The sequence below is a fragment of the Adiantum capillus-veneris genome, chromosome 25, assembly GCF_014529385.1.
Source record: "Adiantum capillus-veneris isolate H3 chromosome 25, ASM1452938v2, whole genome shotgun sequence".
Lineage (NCBI taxonomy): Eukaryota > Viridiplantae > Streptophyta > Polypodiopsida > Polypodiales > Pteridaceae > Adiantum > Adiantum capillus-veneris.
Genome location: NC_140955.1, coordinates 100,341,319 through 100,367,568, shown reverse-complemented (window position 1 = coordinate 100,367,568; position 26,250 = coordinate 100,341,319). Strand labels below are relative to the sequence as shown.

Sequence of the window (26,250 nt, the reverse complement as noted above, 5' to 3'; positions counted from 1 at the left end):
GGCAGTGTATATGCCATCCTTCAGTCTGATATATGGATTGTGCATCATGGTAATCGGTTGTGGTTGCTCTCCGAGTCATCCTTGTGGTGGCAACACACAATGTCTCGTATTTGGCAGAGTCATCTACCTTTGAAGGAACGGGTTTTCTTGTGGCGCTGCTTGGTGGGAGCTCTACCTGTTGGCAGTGTGTTGCATACTCGGCATATTGCACCTTCCCACTGCCCCAGATGCCTTGAAGCTGAGGAGACCGTGCCACACTTGCTATGGCGTTGTCGCCACTCCCGAGCCTTCATTCGGCAAGTGTCGACTGCTCTTCCACTGCGTTTTCCTTCCGGCTCTTTTCATAGACGCTTTTGGTTTTTTGGAGTGCTTCGGCCATCGCATTCTCAGTTTTCCGTGTTCTTCACTTGGGTCAGATTTTGGACCCTGTGGACTATCTGGCACCATCGGAACTCCTTAATGTTCCACGGCACCTATGTTGACCCCTTCCATTATTTCAAATCATCTCTTGGTGAAGCACTACATTTTGCTCATGATGTTGGAGACATCACTCTTGATGCCTACAGGATTTACTTTGACTGTTTCTAGCTTTCGGAGCCTTATAGTGCTCAGATTTTTGTATCCCTTTCTTTTCGTGGGTTTTCCTCGTTTTGGGGTTTCCCACTTGTAAAGTAATCAAAGCAGATTTACAAAAAAAGTGTGTGTGTGTGTGCGTGAGAGAGAGAGAGAGAGAGAGAGAGAGAGAGAGCGATAACTCAAAATTAAAGAGAATGCTCATACAACTAGATAATGAGAATGAGAGGGCAGGGGTCACCTTTATACTGAGAGAGGTGCGCCTTCACGGTGAGGGGACTTCAGCGCAAAGGCATAAAGGTTGTTTGTCCATGTGTTCACAAAAAGTAAAATTGTAATCAACTAGATGGATACTAGCTTCCTTGAACATGGGAAGGTTTGGCTCTAGGTGAATCTCTTAGAAATAAAATAATTGCTCAGTCAGAGTTACCGCTCTTTGGCGCCCACCTTGCAGCAAGTTGGAAATAGCTCTTTTGAGCAGAACATGTCAGAACCTGCTCATTGACATTCAAATCAGCTGAATTTACATGAAGGGGATGCAAATTCGGCTCCTATACAAATACGAGGAGATGAAGAGCAAGCTCCCCAATCAAGTATAGTCAGTCATTAAATCTGTGCAAAGTTATACCTTTAAACCTTAATTTTTGGCATAGTTATGGTATGCCTTGGCTGAATGTCCACGGTAAACAAGGCAAGAATGGCTTCACTCAATCAACTTCTATAATACACAAGGTAACAATGGTGTACCTCAACTCAATCGGATTCTATGATCCACAAGTTGACCACACAGAATGTGGGGAAAAATAACCGACTACTTGAAACCATACCATTTGCCTCAATCCAATTTTGCAATCACAGCATCAACAATCTCCTGTGTTGTGCTGGTCCCACCAATGTCCTTCGTACGATAAGTACCTTCTCTAATAACTGCCATCACCGCCTGATCCAGCCTATCGGCGAAGGACGGAAACCGTAGATGTCTCAGAAGCATAGATGATGATAGTAATATAGCAATAGGGTTTGCTCTTTTTTGTTCTACAAGCCTTTGGCTTCCCACATTGCCAGCTGAGGCTCCCTGCTCAAATATAGCATGCTCTGCACCTACATTTCCTGTGTTTCAATTTTAATCATGAATATTCAGCTCAAAAAGGGGAAATCAATATTCAAGTGTGTAAACACAATTTAGCAGAATTATGAACAAGCTGACTTGCCTCCAGGCATCACGCCAGTTCCCCCAGCAATGCCTGCTGCTGTATTTGCCACAAGGGTACCATACAAGTTTGGGGTTACCTACATTTCAGACAGCAATATTCAGGGCAGAGAACAGAATAGATGCAATACTTGAATGTATCATTGCGCACATGACAGGAAACAGATTTCCTTGTACATTTAATCCACATAGGCATTTTGACCAAACAGCCATCATACTAACTGTTGAGAAGACATTGTGCAAACACTAAGAGCTAACCTGCATTCAGTAAGATCCTTCATTATTTTTTCTTTAGAAGTAAAGATGACCAGCTTTTACTTCAGCTAATGCCAAAAAGTTCAAAGTAAGTATGAGCACTGCTGCCGTTTGCCCCCCTGCTTGCTGTGTACTAGCACCTTCACACTATGCTTCCTCGGTCGCCCTTGCCCTGCCCTCCTTTTTCCAGTCCCTCCATGCTTCTTCCCTGGCTACCAAACAGCCATCATACAAACCGTTGAGAAGAACATTGTGCAAACACTAAGAGCTAACCTGCATTCAGTAAGATCCTTCATTATTTTTTCTTTAGAAGTAAAGATGACCAGCTTTTACTTCAGCTAATGCCAAAAAGTTCAAAGTAAGTATGAGCACTGCTGCCGTTTGCTCCCCTGCTTGCTGTGTACTAGCACCCTCACACTATGCTTCCTCGGTCGCCCTTGCCCTGCCCTCCTTTTTCCAGTCCCTCCATGCTTCTTCCTGGCAGCCATGGGGCTCTTGGCCATTTTTTTGTCTGCTTCCACCCTCCTCCCACCTGGCACTCGCCCCCTCTCTTTGCTCTCCTCCCCTGTGACCCCCTCTTTTCCCTTCTTTTGCCCTCTTGTGCACGTGCGCACACACTACGGGCAAGCAGTCATAGACCTACGTAGTGAGCACCTCAATTATGCAGTAGATTCACTAGCTTCTTCTCTTGCTCTCCTCTTCAACAGGGCACTAGCAGGGAGACTGTGCTGAGTGGACGATGCATACCATCGTGCTGATCCACAAAAACGGGAGATATGCTCACTTCAAGCTACTACATGACTATTATGGTTGCCATATTTTGGCCAAACTATAAGGAGCAGTGCTTGAGGCAGAGTGGAGCATGCATATTGAGCAAGAGGGTCTGCAAGCATCAGAACAGGTGGGCTTCAAGAGAGCCTTCTCTACCAAAGAGCATGTTTTACTTTGGGATGTTTGATTGGTGCTTTGTGGACTTCCATAAAGTCTTTGATACACTACCACGAGAGAGATTATTTTGGCCCCTACACTCATTGGGCATGTCATCAGAGATGACATAGGGCAGCATAAATGCTTTGGTAGAGCGAGTATTTGCAAAGTCCCAACGCCCAGGAGGGATGTTAGAGACCATTGCTAGCACCATTGGTGTGAAGTAAGGACGCCCACTCTCCCCTACCCTATTCGGACTCTACATCGACAAGGTGGCTGAATTCATAGTGCGCAGAGGCAGAAACGGGGTCGACCTATCAGGTACACCAGTCCATATCATGTTATATGACTGCTGCCACCTTCTGCCCATGTGGTTTCCCCTCAAGACAAGTTGCAGCTGGTAGAGGAGCCTGCTAGTGTGCAGACAAGCCATCCACTAGCGCCAAGGGTGGATCTACATCTCTGCTCTTTGATATTCATGGGGCTTTCTTAGAAGCAATCGTTGACCTACAACGGATCAAGGAACCAGAGAAGACACTGATCCAAAGAGAAAAACTACAAAAGAAACTATCCTGAAGAATACCTTTCAGCAAGTGTCGATCTGACATGCTTCAGCTAGATGCGGGTTTGCCAAGTGACCCTTGTAGTTATTCAGTCGCTTTACCCCGGAGCATATCCTAGTGGCGGGCACCTCCCAGTGCAACCATTAGAGTCATGTATGCTCTTCTACCCCGCTGCTCCCCTCACTAATTATAGAAGCTCTCATCTCACTGTGTCCTTGCCACCTCCTAGTGCAGCCATTAGATTCCTATATGGTCTCCTACCCCACTGCTCCCCTCACTGATTATAAAAGCCCTCATCTCACTGTGTACATCTTGGGGCAGCAATCGTTAGATCTGATAGTGGATGGCGGATCTGTCATCAACCTGATGCCTGACTTCACTATGTTGGCATCATGTCTGCAGCCTACCCGACCCGCCCCCTTCATAGGTACTATGGCCGACCACAAGACAGTCTACCCATTGGGCATAAAGGACAAGGTGCCCTCTGCAGGTAGAAGACTTCACCTTTAGCTTGGATTTTGTTGTGGTTCGTCTGCCCCAAGTTGAGGGCGGCTTGCTCAATGGCAAACCATGGCTACGGCACACTAAAGTGCTACATGATTGGGGAAACTACACGATGTGGATTCATACTCCTGGATCCCTAATGAAGCCCATTTGCCTTGAAGGGGGGATGGATCTGGTGGTGCATCATAGTTCCTTGTCCAACGAACTGGAACAGCCTACCCCACCTGACAGGCCAAAGGAAGACCTGCTTGCTACCAAGTCTATGCCTTGTTATGTGGTTTCTATTCAATCTTTGCCTGAGGATACACCATCTAGGGGATACAAGAACAACCTCCTGTTGGGTATGCACAGCCAGGTACCTCTATACATTTCATGGGACCCTCTACACAGACTCTTGTCGGATATAGTCAGCCTCAGCAGTTTACCTACTATCCTCGGGGGATTCAGCAATCGGCTTCCTTACCACATATGCAGTCGACACAGAGCGTTCCTTGCGACGTGCACACCGTCAAAGCTGTGTTAGCAGACGGCCTGTGTACGCATCAGGCCAGGTGCTTCCATCCGCTGCGCAGCAGGTGGCTGCTCTAGTCACAGAGCCAGTTTGTCCAAAGCAGCAGAGTTCAGCAGCAGCAGCCTCCCACCATCGATTTGATGGCTCCTCCTCCAAAGGCGGATACTTCTGATGCAGCAGTGGCGACGACTCTTTCTCTTGAGTGACAGGACCGCATTGCTCTGCTCAGCTTTCTTTTGTACATGTAGTGATTTCTCGGTTCTCTTTGCAAAATAGTGTTCCTCTCACCGAGATGGTGAGTGGTTTTGTGGCAAGCAACCTGTAGCAGGGCTACAATGTCACATGCACTGGACAGGCAGTTAGTTGTAGTTGGGCTAGGGTTCACATTGGACGGACTTTCGCTTGGGAAGTGACACGTGGCATGCATACGGGTGCTTGTCTAGCCGACGTGGGGTCAGACCACCACGACCATAGTTTGGAGATAGACTTAGCTGGATTGGATATTTGTAGCCGTTTGTGGCTTTATGGTTGTATATATCCGTAGCTGTTAGAGTTATCAAGGGTATCATCTACTTTGTGTGGTCATTCATCTTGAGTCTAGCATCTTGAATTTATGCACAACACGTCTGCACCATCCCTGCACAATTGAATCTCGACACCCCCATTGTACCCGTGAGTTCTAGGCTGGAGCTGAGTGTGCTGCCATGCCAGATTACTGATTTCTTTGAGTTAGTCGATGTTCATGTTGTTCAAGTTCCAATGCTAAGTCGTGGTGTTGTTGCTCTGTTATTCATTGTCTTCTGTGTTTTCATTCTTGGAGTTAGATCTCACGCACATTGCACTGAGGAGCACCCACTGTAGAGAGCACGACACATTATCTCCGCTACAGGTGCTCTTGGCTGAGGAAAATCTGGTATTCATCATCTTTGTCCAACCCCCTAGTTGAGCATTCATGCTCAGCTCAAGCTTCACTAGAGAACTATGTACACATGCTTCCTTTAACCTGTACAATATTCTGAAATCTTTGAAATCATGAAAAAGAAACCATATTTACATTGAAGTTGGCTTTGAGATCACTTCCTCTACTGCCTCCACCTGCTAGACACTCAATAAGGAGCTTTGCCTCGATCAGAAGGAAAGCTCTGGGCCTTCCAACTTGAAGAGTGACTCCCACTTGGATCCCAAACAAGCTGGACATATCTTCCCTTCCCATGAAAAATGGTCAAACCTCGATATAAGCCCTCACTAACATCGCATATGGTAGGCTCAAAAGTCTCATCCTTGTTACCATGAGCAGGAAAACCTATGAAGGAATCACCAAGGCCCGAACTGCACTCCCTTATAAGTGCATTGTCCTTATGAGAATACGTGGTAGCCACTTGGGCCTCTAAAAGACTATCAAGAGTATATATCCCTGCAAAGAGGCACACAAAGGCTTTGTACACATTATCAGCATCTGCATTCATATCATGAGCCATGAGAGAGCTCTTCACTTGAACAAGAGGCCTATCTTCATTGAGCAAACTCTCCAAATCATCAAAGTCAACCTCGCTAGATATGCATACATCAGCCCGAGGTGAAATAGCCTATAGGAGGAACATCACCTGCCTCGGATAAGAGAAATAAAAAAAAACAAAGTCATCACATCTGCCATCAGCAGGCCCTCATCCTCTAAGATCACTTCACTTGGGCTCTCGCTGCTACAAAGAATCTTTGACTCTACACTCATCACATATCTAGCCCCTCTTGGCAGCATATACTCTGCAAGAGAGAGAGAGAGGCCTGCCCTCCCCCTTGTTGCAGCTTCTTATCAAGGTGTACACCCTGTATCAAAGAGCCGTCTCCTCCATGATTTCCTCTGCTTCATGAGTGTCGAGAGAGGTGTCTTTTAGCATTGACTGCTGCATCTGCTGCTATGGAGGTGCATCCTTTGAGTGCGTGTCATCATGGGTCGAGGATGAGAAAATATTCCCTTTGCACTGTTCTGATGCTGAGTCTGAAAAGGTATGGGACGAATTCATGTCTTGCTTGGTTGATGATGTGATAAGTGAGCAGGTGCACACAGAAGAGAAAGCGGTGGTTTGCAAGCTGGTAGGAGATCTGCCAAAGCAGGGGGGTGGGCAATCATCTTCTGTCGAGGAGCAAGTGGTGATAGAGATTGAGGCTATAGGGGCGGTGATGTCTGCCGAAGACGATGTGGTGTCTGTAGATGAGCTTGCCAATGAGGACTTGGTCGTTCCTTTTACAGGTTCAAAAGCTCTGAATGTGTTGGATGATGAGGAGAACGAGTCTTTGGATGATGAATGGGGTTTTGATGGCCCAGCTGTTCCAATGGATCCCTCCCAACATGCCTATGTCGACAAGGCTTTAAGCAGGATCAAGGCAATGAGAAGCTTGTCTCATGTTTAGGAGTCAAAGGCGGTTCCTACAGAGTCTGCTACCGGAGACACCTCTCCACGGACACCGACTCTGGAACCCGGTGCACCTCCGCATGCTGCTGGTCATGGCGAGGCTGCCCACCCTCTTGCCTTGGCAAACTGGCTTCTAATACCACTTTGAAATCTTCCTCTGAACTAGGTACACCATCTGGATATAGACCATCCGCTTCACTGTCTTGCCCTCCTACAGTATGCACTCCATCAAGTACTGCATCAAAAAGCCTGCTCGAGATTCCCATATCTTCGGCACTAATCGAGCTTTTGTCGCTCCAATCATCCACAGATCCACTCATATCTCCGCTAGTGGTAGATGTTGATGACCCTCCATCATCAGAGATAGCCTCTACTGTGGTTGTTGATCCCATGAACCTCTTTTGATCTTCACAGAAGGCTATAGGTAGAGCCAACCTTATCTGGTACCAATTCCTTTGCTCTGTGGCTGACAAGTTGCAACAGAGTCTCCATGCAGCTCTGTGAAGTCCTTGCCAAACGTAATCTGCCTTTTCTTTGTCTGTGTAGATCTGCAACTCCTCCATCTCTAGCTCCACGAGCCATATCCAAGGTCAATCCTCTGCCCTGGTGATCCACTAAACCACCTGTCAATCTTGGAATATGCCATCTACAACACCTTGGCCTTAAAAACGTTAGCACGGTTGGAATTATCCTTGGTATAATTGCTCTTGAAGGCATTTTCTGGGAGCTTTACAATGCAAAAAAAAAAAAAACACGTTCCCCGACGGGATCGCCAGAAGATGATGCGGCTCACGATACCCACACCCGGACACACACCATCTGTCTCTCAATAACCAAACTTAATAGTCTTTAATCTTCTTGCGGGCTTCCAGCATGCATCCCAAATGGAGCAACAGTGAACTCGCTTATCATCACCAAAGGCAACCTGATAGATGCCTTCCACACACACCTATTGAGCATCTCAATTTGAGAACTTGACAATCCTTTAAGTGACCCTTAGCACCATATCAATTCATATATAACCATGCATTTGCTCGAATAAGATCAAAAAGACATCTAGATACCATGGACACTCTCAAACATCTTCATACAGATTCAAATGAATGCTTGGACTTGTGGACGCTTTGCATGCATCCGAGCGGCTTCACGTAACGCTAAGGTATCCATGGACGCCTATGATCGCCAACATATAGCTGTAAATTTCCATGTAGAAACATGTAAGGCTTTGTATAGAGCACGACCTCTGAGCTAGTCAAGCTCCCTCTTGGGCTATTCCTTCCATGTTAGTCAGCTCCCTCAACTAGATCAACCCCCCCAATCTTCCTCTCTTAAACACCTTCAGACCCTGGCTTTCTTGCCTGGAGCGCCCTCACTACCAGGCCCTTGTGCTTATTGGCAAGCCACACAACATGCTATCCCACCACCAGTCTCCTTCCGAGCTCCCCCTCAGTTCGTCAGAACTCCTCTCTCTTTTTTGCTGAACTCCCCGCCTTCTGCAGCGCATTCTTCCTTTTCCCTATCGTTGCACAGGTCGGTGGCCCAACCAGCCTTTGACCGCTTTTCGAGCCTCCACTTTCCCTCTGGATGCTTCTCGACCTCCTTTTCCAGCTGCAGCCCCTCATGGACCCTGTCTTCTTTTGTCATGCAGCTCCGCTCGCCTTTTTCTGAATGGTGCACTCCCTTTCGCTGCTCTATATTTAAAGCCTCCACCTGTTATATCTTGCTGGCCTCGATGCCCCTCATGGCTCTCTCAACCACCACCCCTTCGAATTCTGCTTGTCATGGCAGCCCCCGAATCAACTCATGCTTTGGCTCCCCTTTGACGTCGAGCCCAACTTTCGTCCCTGAAGCTCCTCCCCCACCAGGTCTCGACTCTGCGACCCCTCTCTCCTTCTTTTCTGAGCGGCCCCCCTCTGAAATTGGCTGCCCTTGCACGGCTTTCTGCAGCTCTGCGAGCCGCCTCTCTTGGCACCTCGTTTTTGCTGAATGGCGCCCCTCTGCTCTCTGGCTAACTCTTGCAGTGTGCCTTGGAAAGTGGCCCCCTGAGCATGGCGACCCCCCGCATCATTCTCTACTTGCCATGTACGCCCTTTCTCTCCTGGCTTTCTATTCTCCTCGACCATAACCAAGGTGGCCTCCTCAAGTTGCCCTCCTCCCTGTCAGTAGCTCCCTGCTGTTGCTCATTGTGAGCCGGCCGCTTCAGAGAGCTCCTCGCTCAATTCGGTCAGCACTGCCTCCTTAAGTGCTGAGCTGCATGGCCTCGAGAGACTTCTCGGTATGGCTGTCCATGTCAGTCATGTCCTCCCTGCCTCCACTGGCACCGCTCTCAATGGCGGCCCTTCACGTGCTCAGCATGGCTGCACTGCAAGTTGACTCCCTTTCTCATGTTTCCAACAGGAACCTTAAAAAGAGCATTGCTTTTTAAAAAGAACCACCAAGACTTTGTTCTCACCAAACCTTTGCAGCGGGCATTTCAGCCTTCTCTTGGACGGTGCATGGACAGTCATGGCTTTGATTCAAGCCTTCGTCTCAACCATCAAGTTTGCCAACACCATTTACGATGATTCTCCATACCCCAAGCTGGAGACCCCACTTTAAAGCTCACATAAAGGTGGGCAATAAACATGCTTCGGTGTCTGCTCGATATTCATCTTTATCTTAGTGGCCAAACATGACGATCGATTTTAAGCTGCAAAACATGTCGATCTCATGGTAGACAGGTCCTGATGAGTCCAACCTTTGAAGCTTCCACTTAGAAATGCCTCGATCTCGCTTTAACACTTGCACAGTCATTACGGAAGCGGCCAACGATGGGATTGTCTTGCTCTCGGATGCATTGGTTGAGGAAAATCTGGAATTTATCAACGTTTTTGCCTTGTCTTACAAAGATTTAAAAAAGGGATCCAACCAGATCTAGGAGTCCATACAATCCTTCTGGTCGTGAAGGCCAAGCAAGTCATGGGCTTACAAGCTCAACCCCTAGTAAGCAGAATCCCTCAAACTAGAGCTAGAGAAAATGCAAGAAGCAGGTATCATTGTGCCCTTGGAGCACTCCGAGCTGTCACCAAGGGTCATAGCTCTCAAGAAGCACTCCATAAAAGCATCGACTACTACGCTCTCAACGGGTTGATAATCTGTGATGGTTTTCCGACCCCTTTCACCCGAAAGAGTATTTGGAGGGGCACATATTCTACAGTTTCATGGATGGTTTCAGTGGCTACAATAAGTTGGGCATTCATCCTGATGACCAGCTCAAGACTGCTTTTGTGACTCCCTAGGGAATCTTCATCTACACGTGAATGTCATTTGGACTGAAACATCCCACCCTCTTCAACCGTACAATCTACATCATCTTTTGTCCTTTGCTCATTGAATCTTCATGGACACCTACTCATCATTCTCTCACGCTCAATGTTCCACCCCAATGGAGATTATAGAAGAACACCTAGCTCAACTCTCAGCAATGTCGAGAGGTGCACCTTAAGCTCTATCTTAACAAATGCCACTTTTCGGTCACTCAAGGTACGCTTTTAGGTCATGTGGTGTCTGCTAAGGACGTAGCTCCTGACCCTGATAAGATAGTGGCCATTCTAGGTTGCCTCCCCCAATCAACCCCTAGGATGTACAAAGCTTTGTAGGCCATACAAGTTATCATCGCAGGTTCATTGGCATGTATGCAGATGTTAACCAGCCCCTGACCCACCTGACCAATGCTATTGTTCCCTTTCAGCGGTCCAAGGCTGACCAGCCCCCCCGACCCACCTGACCAGTGCTGTTGTACCCACTTGTCAGTGCCATTGTACCCTTCAGTGGTCCAAGGCTGAGGCCTAAGCTTTTGCTTACCTAAAAAAGCACCTGACTCAGACACTTATTTTAGTTGCCCCACATTGGTCTCTGACTTTTTACATACATACTGATGCTAGTCAGACTGCTATGGGCGTTGTTCTGACTCAGCCTAGCAAAGAATTCAACCTTGGTCGCCCCATTCAATATGCTAGTCATCTGCTCACCAAGGCTGAGAGCAACTACAGCACAACATAGAGGGAAGGTTTAACTATTGTTTATGCACTCTAAAAATTCTGCCATTATTTATTAGCCACCCCTCTTTGTACATGTTCCCTCTCTAAAGGGTATGCGTAGCCTGCTGGGCAGTTTTTTCACTAAGAGAATAATCTGTTTTGTGGGAAAGAAAAGTTAATGATGTAACTATCAGAAGTGAAATAGTTCTGCCATTCTCATGTTTTCTACAATCTTCAAAACCTCAGACAGCCCACTAATCAGAAAATGGCTCAGCTGTCTTGTCCCCTTTGATACTGGAGTGGTTTAGACTGGTCATGCCATTCTCATGTTTCTACAATTCATGATTTTCCTTCAAAACTTCAGACAGCCCACTAATCAGAAAATGGCTCGACTATCTTGTCCCCTTTGACATTGTGTCGGTCTGCATGTGTGCTTTACACTGGTTGGTCAAGCCAGCCAGACTTGAATATGTAGAATCATCAGAAAATACTTGTTGCAAAGTCTAGTTGTAAAAAGAAGATTTACCATGACATCAAACTGTTCTGGACGAGCCACAAGTTGCATACAGCAATTGTCGACAATAATTTCATTGTATTTGATTCCTGGATATTTTTTTGCAATCTCTCGGCAGGATTCCAAGAAAAGTCCATCAGCCAGCTTCATGATATTAGCTTTGTGAACAGCTGTTACAATCTTCCTGTTGTTCAAATAGGCATACTCAAATGCATATTTGGCAATCCTCTCTGAGGAAAACTTTGTAATCACCTGAAAAAAAGTGCCACAAAAAGCCTTAAACATGCAATCTAACTGAACTTTATTTGCATCAACAGCCACACGGTTTATTTATGAAAAGATTCTAAGAAAATAAAACCATCTTTGCCTTTAAACAGCTAAACACCCCCCACCCCCGCCCCCCCCTCCCGCTCCCCTCTTCCTCTTTCCCAACTCAAGTCGGTCCGTTCATTTGAAGTCATGGCATTGTTTGAACAAACATCTCTCCTATGTTCTTGGAGACGTCAACCAATCGAGAGGAGGAGACCATCACCAATCTGCATACCTTTATGACAGCACATCCACCCCACCCATCCGCATCTTAAAAGCGATTATTAGTCACTAATCCAAAGCCAAAGACTTTCAATACTAAGAGGGAGGAGGATTCATCTAAGCTTCCATCACCCAAAGATCCAGTAGAGGCCGCAAGAGGAGCCTCTATCTTTTGGGACTTGGCGTTTTGCAAAGACATCACTCCTTTGCAAACCATCTTGAGAGGTGCATTGGAGTTGCCTCACCTTAAGTAGGAGGGAATGTCACATGCACATGGCTCTATGTGCCACATGGGCATGCTACCACTCTCTCTTTAAAGTATAGAGCCTTAGGGATTTTGTGCCGGAAATTTTGTGAGCCTACTTGTAGGACTTGCATTAGGTCCACAAAGGTCAGTGTGAACCATCTCCAAACCCATAGTAGCTCGGTATGTAGAGATTTTTTGAATAGCCTCTATGTTGTTTCCCAAGAATGCAAGTAATGCATTTCCCATGCTTACTCCCAACATCTTGTAAGCCATCAATCAATTGTACGAAATGCACGACGAAGAGCATCATTGTTCAAATGACCAAACAGATAATGCCATAAATCACCTACCAATCACTAAAGAAAGAGCACAGAGCCTGTAGAGACCGTTCTCCACCATGCCCTCTTTGACCTCCTTGCCGGAGTGTCAATCACAAATCCCATGAAGATCACCTCCATGCCTAACTTGTACTACTACCGAGCTTTGGAGCATAAAGAACCTTGGAGGTATGCATACTCCCTTTGCCGTCTAGAATCAACTCCATGGTACCTTCGCTATGAACAGGAATGTTCGATTTTTTTCCATTGAAAATGGAACCACATAGTCGCTGCATGTTGGATAACTAATCCTTTGTGCAATGAAGCACCACTATGTAGGATCCAATTCCAGTATCTCAGACCGCAAGAGCTGTCTTAGCCCTCGATGTCTCTTGAGAAGTCTCTCAAGGTAGCATCTTTCAAAGCATTCTTTCCAACATCAGTCTTCTTGGTAGTGTTGTTGCTTTTCCTCTTACCCTTCTGCTTCTTGTTGTTGTAGTTGGAAGAACCGGTCAAGGCTTTGGAGCCTGGCTTCTTCCCCGCATTGAACGGCTCCTCCCGGTCCACTATCATTAGAACAATATCGTCTCAAGTGATGGTGTTCTATTGGCCACTCGTAATCAGCAAAGAATCGAAATTGGAATACCAAGAAGGCAATTGGGCCAAAAGCTGAATGGCCATGTCCTCTAAACTGATCTGCTTTCCCATATGAAGTATTGCCTATTGGAGTTTCTACATCTTGTTGATATGGTCGCTCATGGATGTTTGTTTGGCATCTAGGGTCCGCAATTGCACCTCCAAAGCAATCTGCATCATCGAAGAAACTCGATCATATAATAAGGAAAGTTGATCCCGAATCTACTTCACATCCTTCATCAATCGGATGTGAGTGATGACAGATGGCGTACTGTTGGAGGATGATAAATGATGAAATCCGAGTGTTGACACTCCCATGGCTTCGCTCCCGAGCAGATGCCATACGTGCCTTGCACAATGCGTACTGGCATGGATACATCACAGTTGGTCATCGCAAACCATAACTATGAGCTTATATCCTCTTATTGCCAAACCTGTGTGCTATTATCCTTGACCCTAAGTCAATGGACAGTATTGTGGCACGGAATAGAAGCCTTGCTTCACAGTAAGTTTGTCAAAGCACTTTGCTTTGCACCGCAGAGAAGTCTTATTCAAATGAAAATTGAAAGACGAAAATACAAATAGAACTTGAAATTGTCTGACCTTTCGCCCATTTGAGAGCAGTTCTCTTTTCTAGAATGTGGCTCATAGCCATGCATGCTCAAAAATATCGGATGTACCTTGTATGCACTATGCCCTCAAGGTTTGGTTTATACCGACCTCCAATAAAAAACAAGTAACAGGTTGCCAAGTTTTCCCAAGTTTGTATGCTATTGTTGCTAAATTGGCTTTATCTGACACAAAAATAATTCTAAATGAATTATTGGAATTTTAAGTGAGGGTTTTTCTCACTGGAGACATCCGAGTACAGATATTTATAGTGCGCCATTCAAAGTAACAACAGGAGCACTATGAACAAGAATATCTGTAAGGCCACTAGGAACGGGTACTTCCGATGCGTCACATCGGATGGGTGACAGGGAGCATCAGGAAGAAGTATTTGAAAGGTGGGCATGAGAAACTCCTCTACACATGTATAGCTTAGTACTTGGCATTTGGCCTATGATCTGTTAGGTTTTCCATGCGGCAGTGTAAGCCAAGTAGAGAAACAGTGCCAGCCAGATATCTATTCAAGGCTTATAGATAAAGTCCTGCATGTACATATTTTATAATATGCTCTAAAGAGACATCCTTTACAAAGCAATTTTTTGTTTTCAATTTGGCCACCCGTCATAGCTCCCTAAGCGACCTGCCCCGTGTGTGACGTGAATACTCCAAAGTCCTAAGAGCCATCCCTTCTAAGGACCATTTCCCACACACTGCAGCAGAGGAGAAGCTTCAAGCACAAAAGAAAAATAAGTCTAACTTCAAGGCTTCATCAAGGAAAGGTTCACGTGGAACTACAAAACAATCAAGCCTAAACCAAAGCTAAAAAGGCAAGTTCTAAAGTGACTTTCAAAGCTTCTAAACGTCAAGTGTTCGAGAGCTTCGAAGTCTCAAGGTAAATGCACCAAAGCCACATAAGGGCACTACTTTCCTGTGAAGAGGTGCTTCATGATTCTCATCCATGAAGAGTGACTTCACAATCAAAATCATTAAGCTCGCACCTGCGCAATTTTTTGTAAAATTGGGGAAGACACTGCCATAGAGAGAGTCTCTCTGTCGGTAAGACCTAAGTCCCTGGCATTTTTCATGAGCGCTTGCATCATGGAAGAGAGGAATTATAAAATTTAATGAAGAGGGTTTCCATACCTGGCAAACTAAGTTAAGGGGTTACTAAATGAAGAACACATTATGGGGTGTAGTTAAAACACCTCTCAGTGATCACGAAGGCACACAAAGCAAGGCATCTACTGCACTCAATCAAGAAAAAGATGAACAGGTACTTGGTATCATAATTACTGCACTCCATGATAATTATGTACATTTTATAGATGAGTGCACACATGAAGAATTTTGGAGCTAGAGCCAAATAAAGTAAAGATAGCCTAATAAGGCAACTTTACAAACTCACTATGCTCGAGGGGGAAGACATAGCAAGTTTGGTCAATAGGCTTAAAAACATGATCACGCAATTGACCTACATCGAATGCAGAGTAGAAGAAGACAACAAAGTTGCAGTCCTCCTTAGTGCACTTCCTTCCACCTATGACCATATAGTCAGTATTCTTGAAGAAAAGGAGCCAACTCCAGTACTTCAAGATGTGGTAAGCTCGCTCCAAGCGGAGGAAAAGAAGCAGAAAATTTCATCTACCACGACAAATGGAGCTTTTTTGGCAAGGGGAGGCGAATCATCTATAGATTTTACATCATCTTCCAACGTTCGACTATGCTACGATTGTGGTAAAATGGGACACATAGCTAAGGATTGTTATATCAATAAATTCTGTAGCAATTGCGGTAAGAAGGGGCATCGTCCTTCTAGGTGTTATTCAAAGGATCAAGATAGTAGCAACAGCAATAACAATAAAGGCAAGCAGCCAATGAAAGGAGCACTTTATGTAGTCAAAGACGAAGAAGCACGAGAAGAAGGGAAGGTTTGTTTCATTACAGATATACTTTGAAGATTCGTTTCTACTTTCTCTAGTTCAAGGGGAGGTATTATTGTCATCCTCCGTGGATAGTTCTTGTCATCCTTAGTGGATAGTGTCATCCTGTGTGGATAATTAAGTTTTCATTATGTATTACATGCCCAAGGGAGGATTGAAAGGTGGGCATGGGAAACTCGTCTACACATGTATAGCTTAGTATTTGGCTTTTGGCCTATCATCTATGAGCTGTTAGGTTTTCCATATGGCTATGTGTAAGCCAAGTAGAGAAACAGTGCCACCCGGATATCTATTCAAGGCTTATAAATAAAGCCCTTCATGTACATATTTTATGATATGCTCTAAAAATATTGTATTGTATACTGAGTGTAAACCTCTCTCTTTTTCCCTCTCTCTCTCTCTCTCTCTCTCTCTCTCTCTCTCTCTCTCTCTCTCTCTCTCTCTCTCATAGGCCGACTTCGGCCTTTAGAAGACGTAAATAAAGCTCTCTCTCTCTCTCTCTCTCTCTCTCTCTCTCTCTCTCTCTCTCTCTCTCTCTCTCTCTCTCTCTCTCTCTCTCTCTCTCTCTCTCTCTCTCTCTTGTGTGTGTAGCTATGGATGCTCTAGCCTTCAAACCCCCTTGAGCTTAATTGCACTTAGCATTATTCAACCATCCGGGAATGGACATCTCTGATGCGTCATAGGATGGGTGACATAGAGCATTGTGAAGGAGATTGTACCATAAGTTCGATCGGAAAGGACTAGGTAATGGGTATTCCTGATGCGTCACATGGTGGGTGGCAGGGGTCCGAACTGTGTTAGAATTGTGCACAAGGATGAGCAAGCACTTCAATGAAGATGGGTTCATAGGAAACTTTGAGGAAAAACAGATGCTTTTGAGAAAACGGGTTGCTTTTCGGGAAAGCAAGTGCTTTCCCACGAGGAGGTCTATGTCTGCATTGCATCTGTGCATGTGGTTGCATCCAAAGACGCCTTGGAAGTGCAGTGTAAGCATTGGTTTTTAGGTCACAAGTGCTATTTGAGTTTTTAAGCAGATTAACACTTTTTATTAAGTGGCCGGCTGCCCACTTATTAAGTGGACAGTCCATGGTTTTTTATTATTAAAAAAAAAACAAAAGAGGAAGAGCCAACGCTCCCCTTATGGCTGAAAACAGCCAACGATCCCCTTCTCTCTCCTCTCTCTAGAGCTACCGCGAACCAGCTCTTCTCTCTCTACCTCTTATTTTGGCCGGCTTGCATCCCAAGGCACCCCCCCTCTTCTCGCCAGCCTCTGAAGGATATAAAAGCAGCCAGCGCCCTCTTCCTGCAGGGGTGTGTGTGCCAGTGCCAAGGGCCGGAACTTTGCCGCATCAGAAGACGAGAGAACCCAGTGCCAAAGAAGAAGGGATGCTGCTGCAGAAGACGCAAAGGACTCCCGTGGCTGCCGAGTGTGAGAAAAATCGCCAAAGCCGTGTCCACAAGCTGCTGTTTTTCTCTGCTTTCAGCCCATGAATGTCATAGACGGGGCTGTTTACAAGAAGGAACACGAGAGTACACCTCTTCTGCATGTAGGATTGGAAGAGAGGATTCTCTGTGCAGACAACTCTTCCAAGGAATTGCTTTCCGAGAACCGAGTTGCATTTCGAGCGTCAAGACTTTGGAGGTAATGCGTTTTCATTTTATGATCTCTGAGTGTTTGTTTGCAGGTGGACTTCCTCTTCACGAGGGAGTAGGAGCAGAGGAAGGCATGAGCCTCTACAGGAGAAAAGTGCTCTGAGGAACTAGAGCCAGATCAGCCCAAGGGTTTCATACCCGAGTTTGGGAAGTAGATCCACGAATCCAAGACTGGTAGACTCGAATTGTGATCTAGAAGTTGAGATTCCCAAGGAAGGCCTTGCGTCTGAGAAAGCGGAGTTAATCTGCAAGGACTCTCGGAACAGACTCGGAAAAGAGTTGCAGGGATGCCATGCCTTGAGTCTGGAAGGTGAGATCTAGAGGCGAGAACCTTGATTCTCGAGGATTCAGAATAAGGAACAGAAATTCCTTGGAATAGGGTTTTGCCCTAGGAATAGGAAGCTGAGGTTTCTAGGAACCATCGAGTTTGATTCTAGAACGAACGTGGTAATACGTTCAATTCAAGTGCTTGTATAGACTTCTCCTTCATAATAAAGATACTGTAACTGGGGGGGGGGGACCAGCCCATCTTCTGGCCCCTAATACTGTGTCGATCTTCTCACTCTCTATCTCTATTTCTCTCAATATCCTCTGGCTTCAGTACTAAGTGATAAATTCTATTTACCCGAGTATATTTTATATTGTTATGCGCTCCCGTTTGTGACAACTACTAGCATATTCCAAACTTTGGAAGCTCACATGCAATATTCCCTAAAATGAAGCCTTGCTTCGCACTTGGGGGGTGCACTAGGTAATCATGTTAATGTATAACGTGAGTTCGAAAGGAGGGGTTTTAAAATGCAAACATTTTAGGCAATTTAACAAACATACACTAAAATAAGGGGGTTTTATATTCGATTGTGGACAAAATTTCCTAAAATAAGGGGTTATTTTATTCATTCAAGAATGTTTTTTTTTTCCCGAGAAAAAGATCCTTCTATTAGTTAATGAAAACTGTCCATAGGGCTATAACCACTTCTGCAGGAGAGGGCTACAACAAGCATGATGGGGAGACTCTCCCAATGAAAAAACAACATATATACAATGAGGCTAAATCAAGAGATGGGAGCAGGGAAGAGCCACACAAGTGGATAGTAGTGCCATCTGAGCACCCCCTGGACCATGGTGTAGAAAGGCCCAGGGCGCCAGAGTCGAAGGAAAGCCTCGCGGCGCTCCCGCATGCGGTCGGAGCTGCCCTGTAGTCCCTCAAGCTGTCCTCTGAGAGTATGGATCAGCTCTAGCCAAAAGTCACGAACAGTCTTTGTCACCAGCGTGTGACTACTATCTATCCTTTTTGTTGATTTCTTTCTTATTATCTATTTACTTTCACTTTTTGGAAACACCCCTCGGGAAATCTAACTGCCCTGCATTGCATAGCTAGTGTGGAACTGTCCAGAGGGAGTCCAGGCCTGAGGGCAAGAGAGCACTAAGGTTGGACAAGGACTATGGTTAGCTAAGTGGGGTCATTGACTAGCCAAAGCGAATCCTTTGCTACAGAGGCTACATTTCAGTTCTGGATGTGGCCATAGTGTACAAAGAGGGTCGGATGACCTAGAAAGATACAATGGCAACATCTCCTAAAATTTAGGGAACTGCTATTTTGGGACCTGAAAATGTGTTTGCGTCATTACCTCCGGAATGACAAGGGGAACATTTTCTTACTCTGCCGTGAAGTCAACTGGGCAACCGGTTGGGAGATTTTTAGGCGGCAACCCCGAAACGGGAAAATGCTTATAAATGTGCCAAGTGGCACCTTCTGGTGCACTTTCCTCATGCAAGAGAAGGGGGCACTGAATTTTAAGCTGGGAGAGGCTCATTTTCAGTTTTGTCACAGGTTAAGAGCTATGGAGTGCTTGCTTTCCCTCCTATGTACAATGCGGTGCCAAGAGTCATGCCCTGCACGCTACGCACTGCCTTCTCTCTCCCCTATGGCAGTATGTTATGCCCCTCTAGTGGGCTCTTCATTTGACCAATGTACATTTGTGTGGGTTCATGCGCGATTGCAGAGGCAAGAGCCTCTTGCACAGGTACTGGATTAGCTAACGGCTAATCCCCCGCAGGTACAGGTGATTCGGAGAGGTTTCACGCTCGAAATCTCGTCCGATTCAAAGGGCAAGTAGCCCTACAGGTGCGGGAGCTCGAGGACTTGCTACGGATGCGACCGGCACGCGAAACGGAGCCCGAAACAGTAAATTACAGCCTGCTGTGTATTTTTGCAGGTTTAGGGATTTGGCCCTAAACGGACCCTAATACCCCCAAGAGGTTCGGGGACGCAAGAGGACCGCTGTACAAGTGATCTGGCGCATTTTCGGGGCAGAAAACAGAGAATTCAGCGTGCTGCAGATTCTCACCAGGTTTTGTAAAGTGCCCGTATGCGTCGGGAAAGTCAGTCAATACGTGGGAATACTGACTGTGAAGGGTCCTAGTGGAGTTATGCTGCCGAAATCGGGCCGGAACAGTTGAAATTCAGCCAAGTGTGTGCGGGGCAGCTTGTAGGGATCCACAGCGTTTATTCCCTCTTTTGAACAATAAAGAAATACCGAAAGGGGTGCCTAAGTTAGGGGCCAATCTGGTGTCGGTCTACTCATACAGGTGCAATCTAGCAGCCTGTATCCCTCTCCCCTTTGTTGTGTCTTGAAAGTACAGGTAAAATAGACGACTAATAATGGGTGAAAGCTAAATCAAGGTTTAAAGTAAAGTCTACCGCCCTTTTTGGATTGAACAGGCCGGTTTCAGTCTCTGCTGGTGGCACAGGGTGAGCCTCAAAGATGCGGAAACAGCGGGCCCGCCAGATGAACCAAAGTGTCAGGCCACTGATGAGCTCCCAACACTCCTCTCTCTCACTGCACCACTCCTGTGGAGTAAGCTCTGTAGCAGGCTGGAGTGTAGGACGCCCCCCCTGCATCACTATCATCCTGCTGGTGGAAGATAGCTCAAACTGAAGTGTCGGGCCCGTGAGGGTGGACCAAGCCGCTGCCCCCCAAGTGTACTGTTGAGCCGTGGAGAGAGCAGGCATCAGCCGAAGAACTCGTAGCCACACTTGCTGGGCCGAGGGACGGTCCCAAAGACAGTGACACTGACTCTCCACCAGATGGTCACAAGCTGCACATGTGGCCGAGAGATCACTATGCACTAGCCAACTCCCTACTGCTGTGGCTCTATGTGCGACCAACCACTGAAACAAGGTGACTTGCCTCGGCTGTCTGGAGTTCCACAACCTCTCCCAAAAGTCTACCAAGAACTTGACTGTGAGACTCTCCTCCTGCCAATGACGTGCTGCAGCGGGGAGGGCCTCTCTCTGTGCTGCTAGTATATAACGTCCCAGTCGAACAGTGTACTGAAAGAAAGGGACTCATGGGTGGTCTGCAGAAGAGAAGGGGTCCCTCCACAGCCACTCACCAGGATCCCGCTGTACTCGTGCCAGCGGACAACACTTCCAAGCCCATAGCCTCCAGTGTCCTATCTCAAGAACTGCTAGGTCAGGGTCTATGACGCAGGTCCTCCCACAGATGCCCACTACTCGGATCCTCTGAAAACAGCACTCTGCTACCTGCGGGGCCTCTACTGCAACTCGCTGTAATCGTCCCCCACCCTGAAGCTCGAAGAACAGGGCTGAGACAGACTCTGAGCAGGCCCTGACTGAAATGAGAACCTCCAGTCGTGTGAAGGCTCCCATCCACTGGGGTGCTACTGGCTCGAGAGGCGTGAGCCACTCAGCTGGAACTCACTCTGTGATGTTCTGACACATGCTCTGCACCCCTCTCATGCCCTGTAGCTGGAAACCCTGCACCTCCTCTGACAAACCTCACGCCACTCAGCAGGAACTCACTCTGTGATGTTCTGACACATGCTCTGCACCCCTCTCATGCCCTGTAGCTGGAAACCCTGCACCTCCTCTGACAAACCTGTGAACTCTAGCCAGTCACCTAGAGAGCGCGCTGGACCTGCTTCCATGGGACCCCAAGAAACATGAGGCCGACTACCAACCAAGTGGCCTCTCTGAGTGCTAACCATGGGGTTCCAGACGAGGGGCTGCCGTAGGCGCTCCTCCGTGCACGTCGGCTGTCTCTGCTCCAAGCCACGTTGTAAGAGCTCCCAAGATCGAAGCAAACTCACAGCGAAGCGGTTCTCCAGTCTCCTACTCAAACCAACTCGGCGCAACTCTGTAAAGATCCATCTGGTCGAAGGTTGCCAAGGGCCTCCTGACTGAGGCACCCTGGCACGAAGCCTCTGCAGCAAGAATTCCTTCCAGGGCTCCTCTCCTAGAAGAAGTCCTCTGACTACGAACTTCCCAAGAAGGGCTCTGCTCTGCTGTGCTGGATCAATGATCCCAAGCCCTACCTGAGAACACGGAAGTGTGATGACCGACCAAGCCACCTTGGCTCGGGCAATTTGAGTGTCACGACCTGACCAAAGGAAGTTCCTGATCAGCCTCTCTACCTGGCTGATACAAGAGCTCGAGAAGATCCAGCAAGAAGTGATGTACCACATAGTCGCCAACAACACCTGGTTGGCAACTACTACTCTACCAGCCAGCAAAAGTCGTGCTGAGCTCTAATGTAACAGCTTTCTCCTGATAGACAGGAGAAGAGGAGCAATCTGCTGCTCGGGGGACAAGTCCAAACCAACCTGACAACCCAAGTACCGAACTGCAGTCCCTGGGGGAATCCACCTGAAACCCTCTCTTGGCATCCAATTTGGCACAGGAGCACTGCCAACCGAGAAAGCCACTGTCTTTCTCCAGTTGATCAGTGCGCCCGATGCACAACAGAAGGTCTCCAAAGCCTGCTCACATCTGTGCAAATTGGCATCGTGGCCCTCTAAGTACAACACTGAGTCATCGGCAAACTCAGCGTCCAGTAGCTCATCTCCCCGAATAGGGAGTGCTAAGCCCTGCAGACCAACCTGCTGCGACACCAAAAATCTGCTCATCGCCTCCGCATAGAACAGAAAGAGAAAGGGGGCAAGAGGACAGCCCTGTCTGACCGAACGTGAGCATGAAGCGATCACCTCTACCTCCTGCCAAAAGTACCTGACTGTGAGCTTGTCTGTACAAAGCTGACACCCCTCTGATCCAAGCATCTGAGAAGCCCATCCTGCGTAGAGTGCCCTCTAGAAAGTCCCAGTCAACTCTGTCGTATGCCTTCTCAAAATCGAGAAGAAGAATCACAAGGTCCTCCCCACGTAGCCGTGCCAGGGCAGAAGCCTCCCAGAGAGTGAAGATGTTGTCAAGGATACTATGTTCCTTTACAAAACCTGTCTAAGTCCCATGTATAAGGCTCTCCAAAAGTGGTTGAATCCTCAAACTCAGAGCCTTGGCAAGAATTTTGTAGGCTGAGTTGAGGATGGTGATCGGGCGCCACTGTCGAATCTCATCCAAGGAGCCACCCTCCTTTGGAATGAGGTAAATCAGGTCCTCACTCATGCTATCAGGCATCACTCCTGTGTGCAAAATGTATTGAAAGGCACTACAAAGATTTGGGCCAAGCAGGTCCCAATACTCCAAGAAAAAGCTGGGAGTCAACCCATCCTCACCTAGACAGCTACCACGAGGGAGGGCCCTAAGAGCCGTGTGCAGCTCCTCAAGCTGAAGTGGCATCTCTAGCCTTTTGCGCATCTCCTCTGTCACAAGACAAGGCATCTGTGCCCAAACCTGCTCCCTGCATGCATCCTACCGCTCTGACTGGGGCTCAGCCGACAATAACTCACGGTAAAAGTCAGTAGCAACTGCACGCATATCCTCAGGCTCAGAAGCAACTGACCCATCGGGTCTCCTCAACTGATTGACCTTGGCATGCGAGTGCCGAGGTCCCACTATCTCAAAAAAAGCACCTGTCACTCTGTCACCCACCTGAGTCCACTAAGATACCTGTCGGTGAAAGGCAAACTCATGACACCTCTCCTCTGTGCTAGCAAGCTCCTGTCGAGCCTGCTGTAACTGCTCCTCCAACCATGGATTGTCTGGATGCTGTTCCTGCATCCTCTATAGTGAAGCAATACCTCGTCTGAGATGCTGCTGCTCCTCTCTCGCTGCAGCCCGGCGAGCCAGAGACTCCTGGAGAAAAAAGTGGCTAAGCCGAGCTAGGCCTAAGGCCACTCTGTCTGCAGGTGGAACCTGGCTGTCCATGCCCTCTGTCCAGAGAGCCTCTACCCTCTCTCTGAGTGCTGAGTCTAACAAGACCCGCTCTGGGATGAGAAGCATCGTGCTCCCACTCCTCTGCCTGTCTGCCACTGTGAGGATCACTGGTGCATGGTCCGAGAAGGGTGTCCTTGCCAGGATGCCCACTGATCCCCCAAGTCACTGAAGTGGTCACTAGTGTAGAAGCGATCTATCTGCGATAGATTCACTCCTCCCACTCTGCGGTCCGATCTAGAGAAGGCAAGACTGGCTGGCGGCCTCACAAAGCCAGAGTGTTGCCATGTATCCGAGACCCTCAAAGTCATACACAACCTCTCCCAAGCTGCTAACTCGACTCCATGCACAGTAGCATGGCTGCCTCCAATCCTGTCAGAAGGGTCCTCCAACATGTTGAAGTCCCCTCCTACACACCAATGGTCGGCCGGCGGCAAAGACTCAACAATCTGTGACCAAAACTCTGCACGAGCACTCGCCACATTGGGCGCATAGATGTTCAGGAAGCCCACAAGGCCACCCTGAACCTGCATAGTAATCCACTGAGCCCTGCCTGGCACAATAATCCCTCTGCCCACAATGGCCTGCTGCAATGAATCCGCAATAGTCATACATACCCCACCCTGGATGCCTCCGTCCAAAAGCAGCTAACCAAAAGATATCATATCGTCCACGCAAAATCTGACCACATCGCCGAATGCAGCTCTCACACAGATGGTGCTCCTGAAGCATAAGGAGATCAATCTCTCCTCCCACAAGGCAACGCTGAAGCTCCTGACGCAATCAGCCCCGCTGTCGCTGAAACTGGGGCCCACCTAGTCCCTGCACGTTCCATGAGACGATCCTCATGGGGAGCGGGAGCGAGAGAGAACAGATGCTGCCGCAGCAGCAAGACGGGCTATCTTCAAGGCTAGCTTCGATGGGGAATAATCCGCATCCGAGCGTCCTCTAGATAGGCGAGACTGCAGTGAGTGCCTAGCCCAAGCCCAAGCTAAGCGAGCCGTGCGTAAAGCAACCTCCTCTGTCCAGGAGTCCTCATGAATGTATACATAGCAAGGCAAACACTGCGTATCAGTAAAGAAGTACACCACAATGTGCCTACATTCTGCTGAGTCTGGGGGTGTCACCGCAAACTTGGCCAATGGCCACAAAGTCAGCAGTAAATCTGTAACTCCAAGTTCTCCCATGTGGTGAGAGAACTCGAGAACCTGTGTATGCAACCATCCCAACACTAAGGCAAGGGACCACTTTGTCTCGGCCCTACCACAGAGGGGGAAGGAGAAACCAACTGTTGAGTCCAAGGCCTCTGTCCCCCTAGCGGCGAGGAACAAAGCATGGACCCTGAAGCAGGCTGCCCCGTGGTCTGCTACGGAATCGCCGAGAAAACGAGTGAACCCGTAGTCGAAGAAGTCCCAGCGGCGTCGGAGGTCAATGCTCGTCACACCACGAGGGATAGCTGCAAGGGAAGATGTCTGAATCTACAGAGGGGGCCGCAAGAAGGGCTGACCCTCTCTCGCTAGGCGACTCGTGGCAAAGGCACTGCCAAGAGATCTCCTAGCCGCCGCAGAGGGACAAGTCTCCTAAGTCGACAGTGGAGCTGGAGCAGGAGGGGGGGGAGAAGGAGCTGAGGGGGGCGGAGGAGAAGAGGAGCAGGGTGGGGCGACAGAGGTAGCGGGGCGAGGTGGAGAGGCGACGGGAGCAGAGGGCGGGGGGGGGATGAGGAGGAGGAGGGGAACTCTGAAGGGGGAGCGGTTGTCGAGGGTGAAGCGGAGGTGGAGGCTGGCGTAGGGGATTCCTCCTGCTCAAGAGGACCAAAGCGGTTCCCTGTGGGAACCCACTCCTGCTGAGTAGGCACCTGAGGGCCACTCTGTGTGCCAGGCTGTCGTTGTGGCCCCTGGCGTCGACGGCCACGGGCCTGCTGCCACCCCTCCTCCGCTGGAGCCCCAGAATCAGAGGGTGGCTCTGCATCTGTGCAGTGTGCCGCTGACTGTGGCTGCGGCCCAGTCTTGGCAGGCTGGGGCTGAGGCTGAGGCTGAGGTGCAGGTCGTGGTTTCCTCCGTGGATAGGCCTTCGCAAGGTGGCCCATCTGTCGGCAAATGAAGCACTGGTTCGGGAGGCCCGAGTACTCCACACTCTGTCTAAACCAACCCCCACTCACCCGAGGCAGAAGGATGACCTTCGGGAGCGTGTAGGTATCTCTGACCAAAACTCGAACTGAGGGGATGCCAACCGCCTTGGCAGCTACTGATGCTACCGTACGAGGTGTCTCCAGGACAGTTCCGATGGCGGAGCCAATGCTGGAGAGAAGTGGTAGGTACTCCCTCCGTAAACCCGGAAAGCAGACTGAGATAGGGATGTCTGCCTCCTCTACTAGAACATCCGAAGTCGGATCAAAACCATGTCGCCACTGTCGAAAGTGGGCGCGTGATGCTCGGATGGCCAGTGGACTCATAGCTATGACCTTGGACGCCATCTCTGAGGTCTCGAACTCAATCTGATAGTACCCCCGTCCGAGAATCTGGACATCCAAGATCTTGCCCACCTCTGCGAGAAGGCGGGCCTGGAGAAGGTCTCGCAGCTCTCCTCTGCTAGGTCGGGTGCCGAGAATCTTGCACATGACCGAAGTCGCCTGCAACCGCTCTACTTCTGCGGCAAGGCTCGCTTGCTCTGTCGGCGAGAGAGCAAGTCGAATGGTGG

General features: G+C 48.2%; 2 protein-coding genes and 1 pseudogene across 3 annotated transcripts in view; all 3 read right to left on the bottom strand.

The window, feature by feature from the left end:
• Nucleotides 1-895: 895 nt before the first annotated feature.
• LOC147425373 (isocitrate dehydrogenase [NAD] regulatory subunit 1, mitochondrial-like) overlaps nt 896-26,250 on the bottom strand; it is a 78,576-nt gene continuing 53,221 nt past the window's right edge. Inside the window, exons 2-4 of one of the 2 annotated variants that reach the window (XM_086499670.1) lie at nt 11,500-11,739; nt 1,785-1,863; nt 896-1,683 (exon numbers count right to left, since the gene is read on the bottom strand). In XM_086499670.1, coding sequence (XP_086355796.1) covers nt 1,409-1,683; nt 1,785-1,863; nt 11,500-11,739 — 594 coding nt within the window. In that variant the 3' untranslated portion in view covers nt 896-1,408. Of the gene's footprint in view, nt 1,684-1,784; nt 1,864-2,041; nt 2,251-11,499; nt 11,740-26,250 lie in introns of those variants that run through there. The other variant, XR_015186381.1, reaches the window with a different exon arrangement.
• Nucleotides 5,650-6,299, bottom strand: LOC147425375 (uncharacterized; annotated as a pseudogene).
• Nucleotides 6,981-9,384, bottom strand: LOC147425374 (uncharacterized). The gene has a single exon (XM_086499671.1). The coding sequence runs from the start codon at nt 7,515-7,517 to the stop codon at nt 6,981-6,983; it is 537 nt and encodes a 178-aa protein (XP_086355797.1). The 5' UTR covers nt 7,518-9,384.

What these genes read in the sequence shown, in the direction of transcription:
- LOC147425374 (XM_086499671.1), bottom strand. Translation starts at nt 7,517, where the DNA reads ATGGAGGAGTTGCAGATCTACACAGACAAAGAAAAGGCAGATTACGTT.